Source organism: Macaca mulatta, chromosome 6, assembly GCF_049350105.2.
Source record: "Macaca mulatta isolate MMU2019108-1 chromosome 6, T2T-MMU8v2.0, whole genome shotgun sequence".
NCBI lineage: Eukaryota > Metazoa > Chordata > Mammalia > Primates > Cercopithecidae > Macaca > Macaca mulatta.
In genome coordinates, this window is record NC_133411.1 from 181,231,013 (window position 1) to 181,251,013 (window position 20,001).

General features: G+C 47.8%; 1 protein-coding gene across 1 annotated transcript in view; it reads right to left on the minus strand.

The window, feature by feature from the left end:
- Nucleotides 1-20,001, minus strand: part of SH3PXD2B (SH3 and PX domains 2B) — a 119,383-nt gene that overhangs the window by 28,751 nt on the left and 70,631 nt on the right. The window contains exons 6-7 of the mRNA XM_001095586.5: nucleotides 12,424-12,449; nucleotides 1,828-1,962 (exon numbers count right to left, since the gene is read on the minus strand). Coding sequence (XP_001095586.3) covers nucleotides 1,828-1,962; nucleotides 12,424-12,449 — 161 coding nt within the window. The remainder of the gene's footprint in view (nucleotides 1-1,827; nucleotides 1,963-12,423; nucleotides 12,450-20,001) is intronic.

A 20,001-nucleotide genomic window follows, 5' to 3' on the forward strand; every position in this document is an offset into this window, starting at 1 on the left:
TCTAACCTAAAGAAACACTGACATGCACATGGACATGTTCACACTGGAGTACAAATACGAATATATGAACATGGCTCACTCGGGCATTGAATACTACGCAGATGTGAAAAAGTATCAGAGGAGCTAGACAGCAACTAAAAAAAGTTGCAGATCAAAATGTATACAATGACACCACTGGGTTTTTAAAAAACCCACAAAATACATACATATACATACAAAGTATGATGTGTTTGCGTATATGTACAAGTATATATGTATGAATATGTGTATGTGTGAGTGTATATATTCACATGTATGCACACGTACACATACACACAAGTGTATATAACATTTTCAAGAAAGATTCATACCTAACGGATAGAAGGGTTATCTGGGGTTCAGAAAGGGGGTTAGGGTTGAAGCTGGTAGAAAAAATAGATTTTAGTTTTATCATTAATCTTCTAAGAATAATGTATCCATATATTACTTGAATAAGTACAATATAATTGAAAATAAATGTCATCAGTGTGTTGGCTACTTGAAGAGGTACCCACTCACCCTCTCCCTTCTTTTTGCTGCCCTCTGCACATACCAACACTCTTCCTGGCCCCTACTCTTCTTCCCAGTCACCGAAGCTTCCTGACTTCCTGCAAGCTGGGGGCCGAGGGCAGTGGGTGCTCCTGCCTTTACATCCCCATGTGTGTCCTAGCCACAGCACACAATCTGCATACACTCATTCTCAGGAATTGGAAAGTCACATGGCCTTGGGGGCTACTGGAGTTGGTTTGGAATTCCGGTTCTGCAGCCTGTTGTGCGATGTGGGGTGAGTGACTGAGTCACTTGGAGTCATGGTTGTATCAGCTGTGAAGCAGGGATGGCAACTCCTATGTTGAGTAACGAAGGAAGTTTGCCTGGCTGGCGCTGGTCTCATGACTAATGCCACCATCATCCAGATGATGTTGGAAACATCGCCCTTCCCATTCTTTGGACCTCAACTAGCCATTGGGCTGTCACAGAGACTGCAACTAATGATATGATTAGCTAACATCACATGTCAGCCACAACAAACGCAGTGGTTTCCACTGCATTTTCCCAGGGAGGATCTGCTTATTTCCTGCTCTTCGCCTTCAATGGGGTGCGATGGCTGCTTTGTAGCTAAGGAAGGCAAAGGGGAAGGAAACCCACATTTTTTGGAGCATCTACTGTGTGCTAAGCACAAGTTTAAGCACTCTTTGTATATCATCTCACTTAATCTTTACCATCACTCTTCACAGCAGAAGTTTTTATTCTGTAGATAAGAAAACTAACAGTCAGAGAATGAAGCCACCTGAACTACTGTGAAATGTGGAATTCCGATGGAAATCCAGGTTAAGTGGCTCAATCATACCACATTCTGTCCCAGACCCAGCCAGTGTCCATGACCAGTGGTCCCTGTGATGGGCAGGTAGGCTAAGGGGACAGGGAATGTGTCTGTCCCATTAGAGCCCAGAGCGATCGAGCCTTCTTGAAGACTCCCACGGGTAAGCAAAGGCAAACCAACAGCGCACATTTCCAGCGAATGCTGGACTGTATCTGCAAGTACTTTAGAACCAGAAGGAATGTTTATAAAATGCAAACGTCAGAACAAATCGGTACCATCTGAACCAACAGGATAATGGTGAGTGGTGACCAGGTGGGATATTCGAGCACAGTGATTAAACAGAGGCCTCTGTCTCGGAAACCCTAGGCCGGATCTATGGGAACTGGCCAGTCTGGACCGGCCACTTCAGTTTCTGAGTTTCCAAATGTTTCCTGTCCTAGGGGCCTGGTGACAGGGTAGTGGGAGAGGGAGATGGTCGAGGTCCCCACCTGACTCATTCTTCTCGATGATGTCCACCACCTGCCCCACGCTGAGGCTGATCTCCGAACTCTCCTGCTTCTGGTAGTTGGCCACCACCACGTACTGCTCCAGGACCATGGGGTCCACTGAGGTTTGGTCACCCCCTGTGGATAGGAAACAGACATGACATCTGGCCACCACCATGCTTGAAAGAGCAGGAGCCAGAGCAGTAGGGCGGGTTAAGAGGACATTCCAAATAAAAAAGAAGCAGTTACAGGACTCGTCTCAAGGGTGACTTGATCTATTCATTCTTCTATTCATGTGCTTACTCAGCCACCAAAATTGACCAAGTGCTATTCTGTGCAGGCACTGGGGTTTGAGTCGATTAAGACATGGTACTTGCCCTGAAGATGTTCACAGCCTAGTGGGAAAGCTCATTCATTCATACTTAGCCATTCCTCCATCCATCTGTCCATCCATCCACTTGTCTATCCATATGTCCGTCCGTCTGTCCATCCATCCATCCATCCATCCATCCATCCATCCATCCATCCATCTGTCCTCCATTATCCATCCATCCATCATCCATCCAACCAAACATTCATCTATCTGCCATCCATTCAACCATCTATCCACTCATGATCTATCCAATTAAACACCATCATCCATCAACCATCTCATCATCCATCCAAAATCACTCACCTACTAATCTATGAAATCACCACTGATGTTCCAGACACTCTAAAGAGTACAACGGTGAATAAAACAGCTATGACTCCCAGCCTCAAGTAACTCAATCTAGTCACAGAGACAGACAAGTACATAAGTATATATAATTAATAAGATATAGAATTATATAAGCATTAGTTTATGATAAATTGCTGGAAACAACCAGATGCTGGGACAGAAAATGAAGGGGAAAGACAATGCTATATTAAACGGGGTGGCTGGCAAGACCTCCTTAAGGAGGTGACATAACACAGGGACCTGAGAGAGGAGGAGGGGTCATAAGGAGAATCGGGGAAGAGCAGTGCAGGCACACTCTGAGATGGGAAAGGACTTGGGGTCTTCGGGACTGGAAGGAGGCTAGGTGAGGAAGTACATGGAAAGAGTGTTCTGAGTGAGGTCCCCGAGGAAAGCATGGGTCAGATCAGGCAGGGCCTTCGGGGCCAAGTAAAGAAGTTGGGTTGCTTTTAACCTTGAAGTAGAAAGTCACTTAAGGGCTTTAAGAAAGGAATGACAAGAGTCACATCTTTAAAAAGATAATTCTGACTGCCATGTGGAGAATGGATCAGAGGCTGACAAGAAAGAAAGCAGGAGAGTAGTTGGAGGACATGAAGTTGTCAAGGAAGAGGTGACGGTGGCCTGGACCAGGGCAGTGGCAGCAGAAGGGAATGAAGTAGAGGGGTGCTTCAGGGAGGCCGTGCCACGGGATTCAGGGTGGACAGCTTCCTGGGAGTCGTGCAGCCCTGGTTAAGCACTAAGACATATCTGACAAATAAATGAAAAGATAATGCAGAATACAGGTGATTTAAATAGCAAGGGCATCTGAGTTCAGAGACTCCAGAGAGAAGCGGGCAGCTGGGTGACTTTTAGAGCAGCAGGCTAAATATGGGGGAAGGGCACCCAGACATTTGTGGTCACAGGAGGGCCCTGGTATTCTAAAAGTCCTGATTCAAAATAGTCTTTCCTATTGTTCCCATAAATCATTAAAATATCCAGGAAACCCCACATTTTGTGTCAAAATGCACCCAGTTGGCCAGGCGTGGTGGCTCACGTCTGTAATCCCAGCGCTTTGGGAAGCCGAGGAGGGTGGATCACCTGAGGTCAGGAGTTCAAGACCAGCCTGGCCAACATAGCAAAATCTCGTCTCTACTAAAAATACAAAAACGAGCTGGGCATGCTAGCGTGCGCCTGTAGTCCCAGCTACTCAGGAGGCTGAGGCACGAGAATCGCTTGAACCTGGGAGGCAGAGGTTGCAGTGACCTGAGATCGCACCACTGCACTCCAGCCTGGGTGACAGAACAAAACTCCGTCCCCCATTACCCCCCACAAAAACAAAAACAAAAACCAAACCAAACCAAACCAAACCAAACCAAAAACCACCTAATCGTGGAGCAGCATGGGAGAACCAGTGCACACAGATGACTTTGTGCATCTCTCCCCACTCTGTTGGGTGGTGTCTCGTTGGCTTGAAATTGGCCATGGTGGGAGTATTTACACCACAGAAATTGGTAAATGCTACAGAGCAGGGCTTCTCCACTGGAGAGCTGGTAGTTCAAGTGTCCACCAGCACACCACTGCACTCCAGCCTCTGCAACCAGAAGGAGTACAGAAGCCCCTTGTCAGAACCATGCGGTCTGGATTTTTGATGTGAAAAAGCAGAACAGGGCATTGTAGCTGGGTGAAGGGTACTGCTTCTCGGCTCTGTGCCCATGCTCTGGCCACTCATCCTCCCTGCCAGAGGGTAACAGGGAAATGGAAGGGCCTTTGGGCTGGGGACAACCCTGCCACTTGCCCTCTGCATAGAGAAAGCATGAGGAGAACAGAGGAAGAGAGAGCAGGAAAGAAACAGAAGATGCAGGCTCATGGTTCAGAAGATCGGGCAGGAAGCAGCCTCAGTGAGGGCCTATCACAGCCTACAGACAGCACAGAAACCATCTCAACACAGCTGCCCTGCAAGCTGGGTACTGCCACCCCCATTTTGTGGGCAGGAACACAGAGGCTCAGAGATGTTAAGTGACTTTCTCTGCATCACACAGCTGGCTATGGGCAATGCTGGACTCTGTCCACTTGGCTCCAGGCTCTCCTGTGTGTTGGGGCACAGCAGTGAGAAAAGAAAAGATGACGGGGGAAGAAGGGCTGTCCTCCCCCGAGGGCCTGGTCAGGCTCAGTCTGACATCTCTGCATGTCTCAAGGCTTGTCTGCTATTTCCAGCCCTCTCCTCATCCTCCACTTCCCCCGAGGTCAGGTGGCAGGGCCGACTTTTCTAGACTCAAGAAGACAGTTCCCCCAAGCCAGCCCAGACACGTGAGCAGTGGCCTGAGAGTGCTGCTTCACGCCCCCTTCCCGCTGGCCCCATTCACAATGAGCTTCTTGAGGGCAGTGGCCTTGACTGCCTCTGAACCACCTGGCACTTACTAGCTCCTTGAAGGTGCTGTCCAGTGAATCAATGAATGTGGGATGCTGGCTTTTGAAGGCTTTTGACAACCTGTCCTGGTCACTAGAGTCACTATTCTCTGTGAATCTACCATCTGGTAGAATCCAGCATCTACCCCAGGATCTAGCCTGCCCGAGGGCTCAAAACCCCAGGAGTGCAGTTTCCCTTCTATCTGGGCCCTCAGGTGAGCTGGACCAGGTAAGTGTGCTACCCTGTCCCTCAGCTTGAGAGAAAGAACTGGAAGGAAAAGAGAAAAAGCCCCCACTTCACAGCCAGGTTGGTGCCTGCACCTGCTGTCCCGGTTAATGCTCAGAGACAGGCCCACGTCTTCCAGGCAGGCAGTCACCGGCTGGTGTGGGGTCAGGGAGTGGCTGTGAGGATTTCCTCACCGAGCCACAGGTTTCACGCAGGCGACTTTCTCTGCAGTGCTCCATCACCCGGCTTCACCATGTCCTCACGGAGCCACACCCTCTGCACCAGGGTCTGAAAGGGGCTTTGCTGGGGCCAGGGGAGGGGAGGCAGATGCTGTAACTGGTCTCTGTCCTGCCCCTCCAGTCTGCCCTCCATACAGCAGCCAGAACGCTTGCTCAAAAATGCTACTCTGGTCATGTCACTCCTTGCCCAGCACCTGCCATGGGCTCGGCTTGCCTTCTGGTCTTGTCCTTTGGCCACTTCATCCCTGGTGCACCTGCAAAGCACGAAGGTGCCTTTGCAGGGGTTATTATTTTCTCTGCCTGGGATGTCTCAACCTCTCCTCCTTATTTCAATGGGAACCACCTGTTCTTAGCCTAACTGGTCCCTGCTACCAGCCTTGACCCTGTAATTTATTTGTTTGCTTTTTTTTTTTTTTTTTTTTTTGAGACAAAGTCTCGCTCTGTCATTAGGCTGGAGTGCAGGGGTGCAATTTCGGCTCACTGCAACCTCTCCCTCCCAGGTGCAATCGATTCTCCTGCCTCACCCTCCTGAGTAGCTGGGACTACAGGCGCCCGCCACCACACCTGGCTAATTTTTGTATTTCAGTAGAGACGGGGTTTCACCGTGTTGGCAAGGATGGTCTTGATCTCCTGACCTGGTGATCTGCCCGCTGTGGCCTCCCAAAGTACTGGGATTACAGGTGTGAGCCACCGTGCCCAGCCATTTATTTTATTTTATTTTATTTTTTGAGAGAACCTTGCTCTATTGCCCAGGCTGGAGTGCAGTGGCACGACCTCAGCTCACTGCAACCTCTGCCCCCAGGGCTCAGGCGATTCTCTCGCCTCCCGAGTAACTGGGACTACAGGCATGCACCACCACACACAGCTAATTTTCGTATTTTTAGTAGAGATGGGGTCTCACCCATGTTGGCCAGGTGGGTCTTGAACTCTTGACCTCAAGTGATCGGCCTGCCTCGGCCTCCCAAAGTGCTGGGATTACAGGCTTGAGCCACCGCACCCGGCTGCCATCTGTTTTTCAATATAGCAGCTAGAGTGATCCTTTTAAAAGACGTGTCAGAACATGTTTCTCAAAGGTCAAGTCCCTGTGATGGTCCTCACTTCACTTGTGAAAACCCTCAGTGGCCTACAGGGCCCTGTCTAATCCGCCTCTGATCAGTTTTTTTTTTTTTTTTTCAAATAGAGTTGGGGTTTTGCCATGTTGTCCAGACTGGTCTTGAACTCCTGGGCTCAACCAATCCACCTGCCTCAGTCTCCCAAAGTGCTGGGATTACAGTTGAGAGCCACTGCGCCCAGCCTTTTGATACGTTATTAGACCTCATCTCCTTCACTCTCCCCAGTGTGGCACAGATGGTTACTTATTCCCTATCCTCTATTTCTTCTATAGTAATAGAATTCCTGAGTTTTGGCAGGGCACGGGGCCACTTGGAATAAGACTCCTTTATAGTTGGGAGTGGTCATGTAACTAAGCCCCAGACAATGGAATTGTGTGCACGTGCTTGGTAAGAATCCTTACAGGAGGTAACTGATTCTGTGTCACCCTTTCCTCATTACTGCTGGCTGAAATGTCAATGTGATGGCTGGTGCTGCAGCAGCCATCTTGGGTCATAAGCAGCCTTGGGAATGCTGGTGTTGTGTGGCAGAGCAGCAAGATGGGGGCCTGGGTCCCTGCTACCATTGAACACTCTATCACTCCTGGACTATCTCTGGGATTTGAACTAAGAAGAAAAAAGTTCAGCTGTTTAAGTCACAAGTATTTTGGATTTTCTGCGCTTGTAGTCAAACCTAATTCACTTGTATCTTTGGTCGCTAGTCTCTGATCAGTAGCGTCCTTGCCAGTCCTTCTCACGCAAAGCCTGTTTCTACTACAGAGATTTTTGCATTTGCTGTTGGGGACAGTCTTCTCCAGATACCTGCATAGCCTTTGCTCTCCTTTCCTTCAGGTTCCTGCTCAAGTGGCATCTTATCAATGAGACCTTCCCTGCCTGCCTTGCACTGCCTCATTCAGTTTTATTTCTTCCATAGTGCTTTCAAAAACTGTCATAGGTTCTGTATATTTACTCGTCTCCTTGTTTACTTTTCTACTCTAGAAGTGCCACAAGGGCAGGGACAGTCTCTTGTTCACTGCTATGTTCACACTGCCTAAAGGCTTGTAGGCCTGTCATGTGTTTTGGTGCAAGGGGAGCTAAGAATGCGTATATATATAGATTATATATATAAAATGTATTTTATAGATAATATATAATATATATTTTATATATATTAAAAATATATATTTTTATATATATATATATATATATATTTTTTTTTTTTTGAGGTGGAGTTTTGCTCATCGCCCAGGCTGGAGTACAATGGCGCAATCTCGGTTCACTGCAACCTCCGCCTCCTGGGTTCAGGCAATTCTGCCTCAGCCTCCTGAGTAGCTGAGATTACAGGCATGCACCACCATGCCCGGCTAATTTTTATATTTTTAGTAGAGACAGGGTTTCACCATGTTGGCCAGGCTTGTCTCGAACTCCTGACCTCAGGTGATCTGCCTGCCTCAGCCTCCCAAACTGCTGGGACTACAGGTGTGAGCCACCATGCCTGGCTGAAGGTTTTTATATTTTTTAAGAGCTGTAAAGAAGAAGGAGAAGAGGAAGGAGAAAATGAGAAAGAATTATTGTTATTATTGGTAGTAGTAGTGACAGAGACTGTATGTGGCCTATAAAGGCTAACATATTCACCATCTGACCCTTTGGAGAAAGTTTGTCAGTCCCTGGCCTAGAACATGGATGGCTTCTTACTAGGGCTCAGTAAGTGTCTGAATGAAGGAAGGAACAGTTTAAAACTCAGCTCTGCCAGGTGCCTGTAATCCCAGCACTCTGGGAGGCCAAGGCAGGCGGATCAGGAGGTCAGGAGTTTGAGACCAGCCTGGCCAACATAGTGAAATTTCATCTCTACTAAAAATGCAAAAATTAGCCCGGCATGGTGGTGTGTGCCTGTAATCCCAGGTACTCAGGAGGCTAAGGCAGGAGAATTGCTTGAACCTGGGAGGTAGAGGTTGCAGGGAGCTGAGATCACGCCACTGCACTCCAGCTTGGGCAACAGAGTAAGACTTCGTCTTACTCTTTAATGACTTCCTACCTCAGGGAGCATTCAAATGCCTTCCTTCACATTTCACTTTGTTTATACAGGTGTCTTTTCTACCTGACCGTGAGAATGGTTTCCACCTTGGGACCTAGAGCACTACCAGGTACAGATAAAGTTACTCATTTAATATTTATTAAGCACCTAGTAGGTGCTTAAATAAATTATAAATAAATTATACATTAAATAAATATTGAATGAATAACTGTACCTGTCTTGTTCATTCAGCATCCAGCACAGGTGTACAACAGACATTTGTGGGGTGAATGAACAAAGGATAAGTGAAGACTTCTAGAAACCTTTCCTCCTCTATGCAAGGCTCCAGGCATCCTTATAAGTTTATAAACTTATTAATTAAAGACGACTCTTTCTTGCTTATAAGTAGAAAGAGGGCTTCAGTTAAGTGAAGATCCAGTTAAGTCAGGTTACTCTGTCCAAAAAGCTCAACTTTTGCCACCCAGTTTTAACACCTGATGGTGGCACAGTTGCATCACATACAATTTTCAGGACTCTGATGAATGTGCTGGGCATTTCTGCACTAACTCTCCTAACCAGTCTGCCAATGGGGTTTGGCAAAACGATGAGCAGTGACAGAATGACAGAACCAAGGAATCATGAGATTTGCTATAAGCAAGACAGAGAGCCAGGAATTGAGGAGGGCAGAGAGCTCTGGGCTGGGACTCTGGGTTGGCTGGAGCACACCAAGGACTGGCACAGGGCTCAGGGCTGGCACTTCCTCCAAGACTCGCTCTGGGGCCAGGTCCAAGACTACAATCTCCTTGACGTTTTTCCATGGCAGTAACTTAGACTGTAGTTCTCTGCCATGAAGTGGTTCAGAGAATGCATGGAGTTGCTTTTTCAGCACCAATTCTTTCAGAGTAAGTTGCTTCATTTCACTCAGAGCACTCAACTTATTGAAACTGATGAAAAAAAGTTCATTCATTTGATCTACCAGGAGTTTCAAATTAGGCTTCAGGCCGTTTAGTTGTTAAGTGAAGACACCTACTGGTGGAGGGTGATATTGCAGCCAAGCTCTATAATGCCATAATAATTGCAATGTCTAAATGTTGAGGCAGGCAACTAAAGCTAAATTCCAGGAGTTGCCAAGTGTGAAATCAAAGGATTCCTAGGCAAGGATTATCACTTTTGTGGCCCAGCAGGAAATATGAGAGAAGAGGGGATGAGAAAGAGGAAAGTCTGACATTGGAAGGGTGATTTTTATTTTTAAGTGTTATAAAATATTCTCAAGATGTACAGTGCCTAATCTACCACAGAAGTTTTCTGTTTGGGCATATTTTTTTCTTCATGATGACATGTCTTGAATTTTTAAGATGAAGGGCAAAGTGGGATTTTCCTTCCAAAAATTCGCTATACTGTCGATCTTGCTGAAAGAGTCAGTAAACAAAGAATGCTTTTAAGTAAAGGTTAGAAAAATCAGCAAGAAATATGCTCCTCAAATAATCAGATGATCTCTTGACTTTTAGTGAGAAGATTCATTTTCTGCAGGATGAGCAGAATTTGAGACCACATTAGCCAAAGTCTATAGGAGCCAGCCAGTCAGTCATGACTGGGAAATGCCAGAGGCAGATAAGCCTTCTCCAACGCAGAGTTTTGGTGGAGAAATCTCAGGAGTTAGTCTGTCAACGTTAGATCCCTTTAAAATTCAATCCAAAAGGCTGATTCTAAAATAAAGGAAGTGTTCAAAGGTCACATAAGATAGAAGGCTAATCCCAGCTTGGGTTCTTAGTTTGAATGAAGAAAGATGCTATTTTCCAACCAGTTGAACTATAAATAAATCCGTCCCCATCATTTCAGGTGAATGATGTAACAGCAGTCACCACAAATTAGAGCTTTTTCTCCCTTTTCCAGACAAATCCCCTCATCAAGCCCGTTCCGACTGGACATTTGTGTTTGTCACAAACCAGAGCTGTCTCTTTCCTCTCTTCTCTACCCTCCCACACTCATTCCTTCTAGGGAAAGTCTCTACACACTCGAAACCAGAAACTCTGCCAGCCCAAGAGTGGCAGCTCCTCTTCTCTCTGCTCTTTTCTAAGAAACATATAATTATCCTTGGGGCTCTGGAACTATTTGCAGCTTTAGCAGGATGCCATGGCTCTGGCCAGTACCTATTAAACTAGAAAGAGGAGCTATAATTGAACTGGTTGGGAAAAGGCTAAAGTTAATTCCCGACGCCATTCCTTGAGGCAGAGGGAATGACTGCGGGGCCTGTAAAGTTGACCACAGGGCTGTACCCAGGGGCAGCAAAGGTACTGGAGCTTGTGAATTCGGAATTTCTACTTGATATGGTTTGGATCTGTGTCCCCACCCAAATCTCATGTCGAATTGTAATCCCCAATGTTGGAAGTGGGGGCTGGTGGGAGGTGATTGGATCATGGCGGTGGGTCCTTCATAAATGGTTCAACACCATCCCTTTGGTGCTGTCTTGAGGTGGAGTTCTCAGGAGATCTGGTTGTTTAAAAGTGTGTAGCACCGCCCCTCTCGCTTGGTCCTGCTCCTGCCATGTAAGAACTGCTTGCTCCGCCTTTGCCTTCCGCCATGATGGAAAGCTCCCGGAGGCCTCCCCAGAAGCTGGGCAGAAGCCACCGTACTTCCTGTAAAGCCTGCAGAACCATGAGCCAATTAAACCTCTTTTCTTTATAAATCATCCAGTCACAGGTATTTCTTTATAGCACTGTGAGAATGAACTGATATACTACTGCTGGTCAGGGACACCCATGTACTCTAAGTAACAGTAGTAGTAGTAACAAAAACAGCATCAAACATACATTACTGACAATGTGCCAGGCACTGTTCTAGGTGCCTCACAAATATGATTATAAATTCTATAATAATCCCACAAGGCAGATTGCTATGATCAACCCCATTTTACAGATGAGGAAACTGAGGCCCATGAGAGGGGGCATCCTTTTTCACTTCTAGGATCTCTGCTTGCACCTCTGATCCTCATCAACCCCTTCAAACCTCCTGCCATCCTAGGAAACTAAAGAGCCCTGGATTCTGGAAGTTCTGAAGTCCACACTGGCTCCAGGTGAGGTCTGGGCCGGGCCTTTGCAGATGTAGAGGATGATCTCGGGTGGCAGGAAGAAAAAGTTGGGCCACTGTTTACATAAACGTATAAACCCCAGGGGAGCGCTCAATCATTCCTCTGTGCATACCCTAGTTCCCACCTCCTCTTTCTCCATAATTGCTTCTGAGAGAAGAGTTGTGTCATCCAGGAAATGGAAAGATTATTAGGAGGGGATATAATGTACTTCGGGTAGAATGGCAATAGGGATTGGAATCGCTTGACACTGCCTCTGTCATTGCCCAGAAAGGGCTGGGGCCTGGTGCTGAGGATGTCAAATGGATACGGCCCAAATCTACTGCATATTCCTGCCTCCCAGCCTGTGCCTGGCCATCCCCTCAGCCTGGGATGCCCTTCACTCTATGGAAAGCTCCTGATCCTTCATCAAGACCCAGGGTCCCTCCTTTCCGACCCCTTATCACACCTGAGGAGAATGTTCTTAGCTCTCAGCTACCACGTTGCTCTGTATAAAGTGGAACAAAGGCATTTAGCTCCCGATAGCATGGCTAGGAAGAAGTCTGCCTCCCCTTCTCCACGAAGGCATTCTCTGGGGAAGACTCCAAGTCTCAACCACTTGGCAGTTTTTTGGTATATTGGATGAAACAACCTCAAATACTATTTCTGGGAAATGGGATGGGGTATCAACCAATCAATCAAGCATCCATCCATCCATCCATCCATCCATCCATCCATCTACCAATTCAACCACCGCACATCACTGTATCCTCAGCATGGAACCCAGGGCCTGGCGCACAGTAGGTGCTCAGCTGGGGTTTGCCGAAAACTGAAGAGAACAGAAGAAAATAGAAAGTATTCTTACCAGATTTCTTTTTCCCAATGTGCTCCCTGTACAGGAAAGAAAGGGGGTGGGAAAGAGTAATGAGTCAGTACTTGTCATGTATTGACATGAGTTATTCTGCTAGGAAACTGCGATTCTCCATCCCCCACAACATCATCAGTGAATGAATAAAATCCAGGCCAACTAGAGGGACCCTGACTTCTTCAAAGAGAAAGAATTTCTCTTAATTTTCCCCCTTTGCCTGATAAGTGCTCTGGTGCCCTGGGGACCAGCGTCACCATTTATTTGTAGACTGGAAGCCCTGGGGAGGAGCTGAAGGGGGTTGCACAGTTTGAAAATAGGAGTTAGGTCCTCACACTGCACTGAGGCTGATGCCTACCTCATCAGGCACAGCAGAGGTCCCTGCCCCATTTCTTGGGGTCCCCTAAGCCATAGACATGGGACAGAAAGTGCTTGGCAGTAAGTGTACACGGAACACATTAAAACTGGGCAGAAGTTTGGATGGCAGTGAACACAGTGCACCTTCCCAGTGGTGACAGGGGAGACACTACTATGGGGCTAGACACTACTACAGGGAATAATGAATAGGGACTCCCTTACATTCGTTGACCATGTCAGAGTTTATAAATGCAACTGTATCAGCCAGACATGGTGCTTCATGCCTGTAATCTCAGCATTTTGGGAGGCTGAGGTGGGTGGATCATCTGAGGTCAGGAGTTCAAGACCAGCCTGGTCAGCATGGTGAGACCCTGTTTCTACTAAAAATACAAAAATTAGCTGGGCGTGGTGACACACGCCTGTGGTCCCAGCTACTCGGGAAGCTGAGGCAGGAGAATCAATTGAACCTGGGAGGTGGAGGTGCAGTGAGCCAAGCTCATGCCACTGCACTCTAGCCTGGGTGACAGAGCAAGACTCCATCTTGGGGGGGCCGGGGGCCGGGGGGTGGGGAAAGCAACTGTATCACAAATGCAGCATTACAAATTAGGGCTTACAAAGCACTTTAAAGTAAGTTATCTCAAGACTAATAAAGTTTGAAGTGCTTGGGTTGGGATGGACATTGTGGCAACAGTAGCATTAGCTAGTATTGTTAAATGGTACTAGACCCAGTGCCAGCACCCTGCTAGGCACTTGTAGTTCACTCATTCAACACGCACAATGATCATAGGGAATAAGTATTATTCTTATTCCCATTTTACAGATGAGAAACAGAGAGGCTAAGTAATTTGCTCAAGGTCGCACAGCTAGAATTTGAACCCAGATCTAACTAACTCTACAAAAACTGAGATATAATTGACAAACCATAAAACTCATCCTTTAGGCCAGAAGCGGTGGCTCACACCTGTAATCCCAGCACTTTGGGAGGCCTGGGGTGGGCGGATCACCTGAGGTCAGGAATTGGAGACCAGCCTGGCCAACATGGTGAAACCCCATCTCTATTTAAAAATACAAAAATGAGCCAGGTGTGGTGGCGGGCACCTGTAATCCCAGCTACTCAGGAGGCTGAGGCAGGAGAATTGCTTGAACCTGGGAGGTGGAGGCTGCAGTGAGCCGAGATCATGCCACTGCACTCCAGCCTGGGAGACAGAGTGAGACTCTGTGTCAAAAACAAAACAAAACAAACAAACAAAAACTCATCCTTTAAAGATACACAATTTACTGGTTTTTAGTGTATTCACAAGGTTATCCAACCATCACCACTAATTCCAAATCACTTTCATCACTCCAAAAAGAAGCCCTATACCCGTTATTAGTCACTTCCCATTCCCCGTCCTCCAGCCCTTGGCAACCAGAAATCTGCTTGCTGTCTCTAACGATTCGCCTACTCTGGATGTTTCATATAAACGGAATCATATAACGCGTGGCCTTTTGTGTTCGGCTTCTTTCATTCGGCATAGGGTCTTTGAGGTTCATCCGTGTTGTGGCATGTATCAGTACTTCATTCCTTTTTGTTGCTAAGTAATATTCCATTGTGTGGATAAACCACAATTTGTTTACCCATTACTGAGTCACTGGACATTTGGGTTGTTTCCACTCTTTGGCTCTTTTGAAAAATGTTTCTGTGAACATCTGTGTACAAGTTTTTGTATGGACATGTATTTTTATTTCTCTTGGTTATATACCTAAGAGAGGAATTGCTAGGTCATATGGTAACTCCAGGTTTAACTTTTTGAGGAAGTGCCACGCAGATGTCCACAGCAACTGCATCATTTTATATCCCACCAGCAACGTATGAAGGTTCCAACTTCTTCATATCCTTGACAATGTTTGTTATATATCTTCTTTTTTTTTTTTTTTTTTGAGGTGGAGTCTCGCTCTGTCAGCCAGGCTGGAGTGCAGTGGCATGATCTCGGCTCACTGCAATCTCTGCCTCCCAGGTTCAAACGATTCTCCTGCCTCAGCCTCCCATGTAGCTGGGATTACAGGCACCCGCCACCACGCTAATTTTTGTATTTTTAGTAGAGACGGGGTTTTGCTATGTTGGCCAGGCTGGTCTTGAACTCCTGACCTCAGGTGATCTGCCCGCTTCGGCCTCCCAAAGTGCTGGGATTACAGGTATGAGCCACCGTGCCTGATCTATCTATCTTCCTGATTACAGCCATTCTAGCGGTTGTGAATTAGATCTAATGATATTTCACTGTAGCTTGGATTTGCATTTCCTGATGGATAATGATGCAAGTATCTTCTCATATGCTTATTGGCTATTTGTGCATTTTCTTTCGAGAAATGTCTATTCCATTCTGGGTTTTTAACCACCATGTAATAATGCTTCAGAGCAACCTGGGAGAGAGCAGGGAGGGAGCTAAGCCAAGCCCAGGAGCCAGGGACTACAGGCCTCCTGTATGTCTGGGAGGCATAGCAGAGTCTGGCCAGGTTGGGCCGGGCCGGTGGTGATGTCCTCCCTCCAGGGATAACATCACCGAGGTTGACTTCACAGCGCCCATGCAGAGAAGGGTGAGGGTCAGAGTGGAATGTCCTGGCCCACCCTCACTGGCACTCACTGGGTCCTGGTCAGAAAGCTACACTGGGACTGACTCACTGTGTCCTCATGCATCCCTTTGAGGGTTACTCCATTGTGCAGATGAAGATACTGAGGCCCAGAAAGGTGAGGTACCAGGCCCGGGACTGGAACCCGGAAGTCTGGCTGGAGCCCACTCTCCTGACCACCACCTGGACCATCTAGTGACCGAAGTTCCCCTCTTAGCTGCTGCATCAAGACGCAGTAACGAAGGTTCCACCAGGCTGCTTCTACAGAAAGCACCAGCTGCCAGAGCTGCCATCCAGGCCTGCGACCTGAGCTGTGGTCTGGGTTTAAGTCCCGGGCTCCTACTGAGCCACGCACACCTGCTTCCACTGTCCCAGCCAGAGCACGGGAGTGGGGATGGCAGGGGGCTCTTGGGTTCAGGCAGCCACAGCATGCGTTTGCTCAAGCAGGTGGGTCATCTTCTTGGTGTGACATGCTTGGGGTGTTCCCAAGTTTTCCTACTCATGGCGGCCAAAACCCTCCTCCAATAGCACCAGCTGGCTGGGAAAGACCCCCAAAGTCCATCTCAAGCCCTAACATGGGTTGACCTTCAGGATCCTGACCAACAGACCAACCCCACTGGGTATAACCCTCAAGTTCACTATCCCTAAACCAACAACCAGGGCCCAGCTGAGACTGCCTGCTGTGGCCCCAGAACCATCCCTTGGGCCCTTGGCAATCTCGCCGCCTTCCTTCCTTTTCAAATCCTGGCTTAAAGAAAGGAAGGCATCACGAGGTAAGCACCTGCCCTGTGCCAGACACCATCCTCTATGGGTAGGATCTTGCTCAGTCCTCACAACCGAGCTGTGAGCCAGGGTAGTGACGCCCGCTTCACTGATGAGGAAATAAGCTCAGAGAAGGCAAGTCATTTGTCCAAGGTCACACAGCTGGGAAGGGACAAAGAGATTTGAACCTTCCCTTTCTTTCCAGGAAGGCTCTCAGAACTACATACATACACTCCAGCATGATGCTTGCTAGCTTATCTCAGCTGTTACTCGGTGCTTTCTTTGGTACAGTCTAGGCTGTGTTTTGTATTTTTAGTGGCTGTTCTATTTGTGGATGCACGGGTGCCTGTGCACCCACATGTTCACACAGCTTTCCCACCACCGTGGGAGTCAGCAGGCCCTCCCTATCTGGCTGATGAATGAATGAACAATGCCAGTGCCCTTGGCTGGATGCAAGGGCACTGAGAACTCCTGTCCTGCACTATTTCTACAAGCCCAAGACAGCAAGCTAGTGGGGCTGCCTCTGCCACCAAAGAGAGGAAGCCAGAGAGTGCCACAAAGCCACCATGCAGCCTCCGGGACTTCCCACCTCCTCTCGAGGGCTGGCTTACACCCCGTGTCCCCAAGTGTCTCTCCTTGAATGAAGACGACCAGACTCCTCCCAAGCACAGCAGCTGCCCCTGGCCTGGCCCTCTCCCCTCTGTGTGTCTAAGTTGGTCTGATGCTTGCTCAGAGGCTGGGGCCACTGCAACCACCCTCGCCACGGAGAGGCCAAAGGAATCCCAGCACTAACAATGGGAAGGGCTGCCAGGGCGGGGCTGCTTCACCTCAGGTCCATGTACAGGATTCTGCACCAGTGAGGACCTCCTGAAACTGCAGGTGCTCCTCCAGGAAGAGGGAAGAAAGCTTTCGTTGGAATCTCTCAGTGGTCCTTGATGCTCCCCAAAGTTAAAGCTGGAATCTCTAAGTGGTCCATGATGTTCCCCAAAGTTAAAGCTGGAATCTCTAAGTGGTCCATGATGCTCCCCAAAGTTAAAGCTGGAATCTCTAAGTGGTCCTTGATGCTCCCCAAAGTTAAAGCTGGAATCTCTAAGTGGTCCTTGATGATCCCCAAAGTTAAAGTCTCTAGGACACTGAGATAAAGTAGAAGAAAATCTGGCTATCGTTGAATCCAGGGGCACAAGGAACGCACACCAATGTCAGTACTACCCTCATGGCTGCTGCCTGCTGCTTCCTCTGCCCTTGGGCAATAAGGTCTGCAGAGCACGTCCCGAGCGATTTTCTCTACAGCCTCTCATTTGATTCCCCAAGCAATGCTGTAAGGGAGGTGTCATCACCCCATCTTACAGAAGAGGAGACGGAAGCAAGGGGCGGAAAAACCTGCCAAAGCTCACCCGGCTTGAAAGTGGCTCCTATAAACTGAATTCATATGTTGAAACCCTGACCCCCAGTGTGATGGTGCTTGGAGATGGAACCTTTGGGGGTAATTAGGTCATGAAGGTGGAGCCCCCAGGATGGGATTTGCACCTTTATGAGAAGAAACATGAAGGTAAGAGGATCGCTTGAGCCCAGGAGTTTCAGACCCGCCTGGGCAACATAGCCAGACCCTGTCTCTACAAAAAATTAAAAGAAAAAAAAAAAAAAGAAGAGACATGAGAGCTCTCTCTCTCCCCCCTCCATGTGGGGACACATCTGCAAACCAGGAAGTGGCCTTCACCAGGCACTGAAATAGCTGGCACCTTGATCTTGGATTTCTAGCCTCCAGAAAGTGAGAAATACATTTTTGTTAAGCCACCCAGTCTGTGGTATTTTTGTCAGAGCAGGTGGAACAGACTAAGACAGTAGTCAGGCAAGTTTCCCTGCTGAGGGTATATCAGGCTGGGCATCTTGATGAACTCTTAAGAGACAGCGCTGGAATAAAGACAGCAATGTCTGGGCATTCCAAGAGGGGAACTAGCAAGAGCCACCACTTCCTGAGCAGCTAGCAAGGTCTTAGAATTTTTCCCTGTGGCAGTCACTCAGTCCTCACCATTACCCTAAAAAGTACAGCTACTCCCATTTCACAATAGAGCAAGTGGAAGCCCAGAAGCAAAGTGAGGGAGGCCCACAGCCACACAGCCCAGGAGTGGCAGAGGCGGGGTTCGAACCTGGGTGTACTAGATTGCAAACTCAGGCTCTTTTCTATCAAGTAAGCCTCTTGTGTGGGACTGAGCTTAGGTTCAGACTCAGGCTGATCTGGGGAAAATTCACCTTCACCTCTTCCAAACCGTGCCTCTCTTTCAATACTATTTTGTTAAAAGTCCCTTTTATTATTCTGAACCTCAGCTTCCTCATCTGTAAGAGAGGAATGACAGGTTTTTTGTTTTTGAGACAGAGTCTCCCTCTGTTGCCCAGGCTGGAGTGCAGTAGCAGCGATCACTGCTCACTGCAGCCTCAACTTCCTTGGCCCGAGCAATTCTCCCATCTCAGTTTCCTGAGTATCTGGGACTACAGGCATGTACCACCATGCCTGGCTAATTTTTTTTTTGATTTTTTTTTGATTTCAACAGGGTCTCACTATGTTGCTCAGGCTGGTCTCGAACTCCTGAGCTCAAGCAATCCTCCCGCCTCAGTCTCCCAAAGTGCTGGGATTACAGGCGTGAGGGAATGACAGTTTTTATCGGGCAGTTTTGTGAGAAAATGAAGTGGAAAGGGAACACAATAAGCTCTGTATCCTTTGATTTACCTTGTGTAGAAATTATAATTGAAGCCAGAGGCTATGAGCCTGAATGGCAGTTCAATCCTGCAAGCTCGGAAGGACTGTAGACAAAGGTGCTTTGAGAATATTTCCCCATATTTCATGATGGCGATACAAACTGGGAAATGCTTACCAGACACCAACGCCAAATACACTAAGAACAAAAACATTAGCCAGCATGAGCTAAACACCCCAAATTATCAGATTTATATTATTCTGTATCTTTATGATTATTTTTAAATTTGTGAAACCGTGTCTTGGCTTCCATGTTGGTAAAGCATTCCCTTGTGACATCTGACTCAAAGGTTTACTGTTGCCTCTTACAGAATGTCTCCCTTGACTCCAAAACCATGCGCTTCTGTGCACTCACTATGAGAAGCTGTGTTTACTCATTCTGTGCTCATCACAGGAAATGGTGCATATTGGAATATATTTATTGCAGAGACTTAGGTCTACTCAACTGCGTGCTAGCAAACCATCAGTCCTGAGTGGTGCACTCTGAGGTCTGTGAACTCCATTTTGGAGGTCGCTGTGTGTGTGTATAAATATAAATGGCCTGACTTCACTTGTTAGAACACTTTGATGCTTTCTCCTCACAAGTCTATTTAAAAAAATTTTGTGACTCCAGCAGATCACTTCCAAAAAGGAGCATGTGTTTCTCCCTTAATACACATACAGTGCTCAGCATACTCCCTCCAGGCTGGCTGCTTGGCAAACTCAGCCTTGGTTACGGCTGCTGCCTGGGGCATCCAGCGAACGCAGTGCCAAGAGTGGCAGCGTCTACTTTTGGAACAGAGCCTGGCTGGTACTTTTCAGACCTTCTCGAATGAGCCCAGATGGACCCCAAACTCTGCCCGCTCTTGCTCCTGTGACCCCAGGACAATCCCAGCACCTTCCTTGGGCTGGTCTCTTTTCCCCACTGCTATTTCTCCATTAGCCAGATCCCCACCTGCTTTCCCCAAAGCACCCGGGCTGGCCAGGGTGTTGGTGTGTAAGTGCAGGTAGGCAGGCGGTGCTTGGGTTTTATGTGGTGTGCACTGTGTGGCTGGGGCTGCTGGCTCTGTAGCGACAGGCATCTGGGCAAGTGGCCTGTCCACTGCAGGGAGAAGTGACAG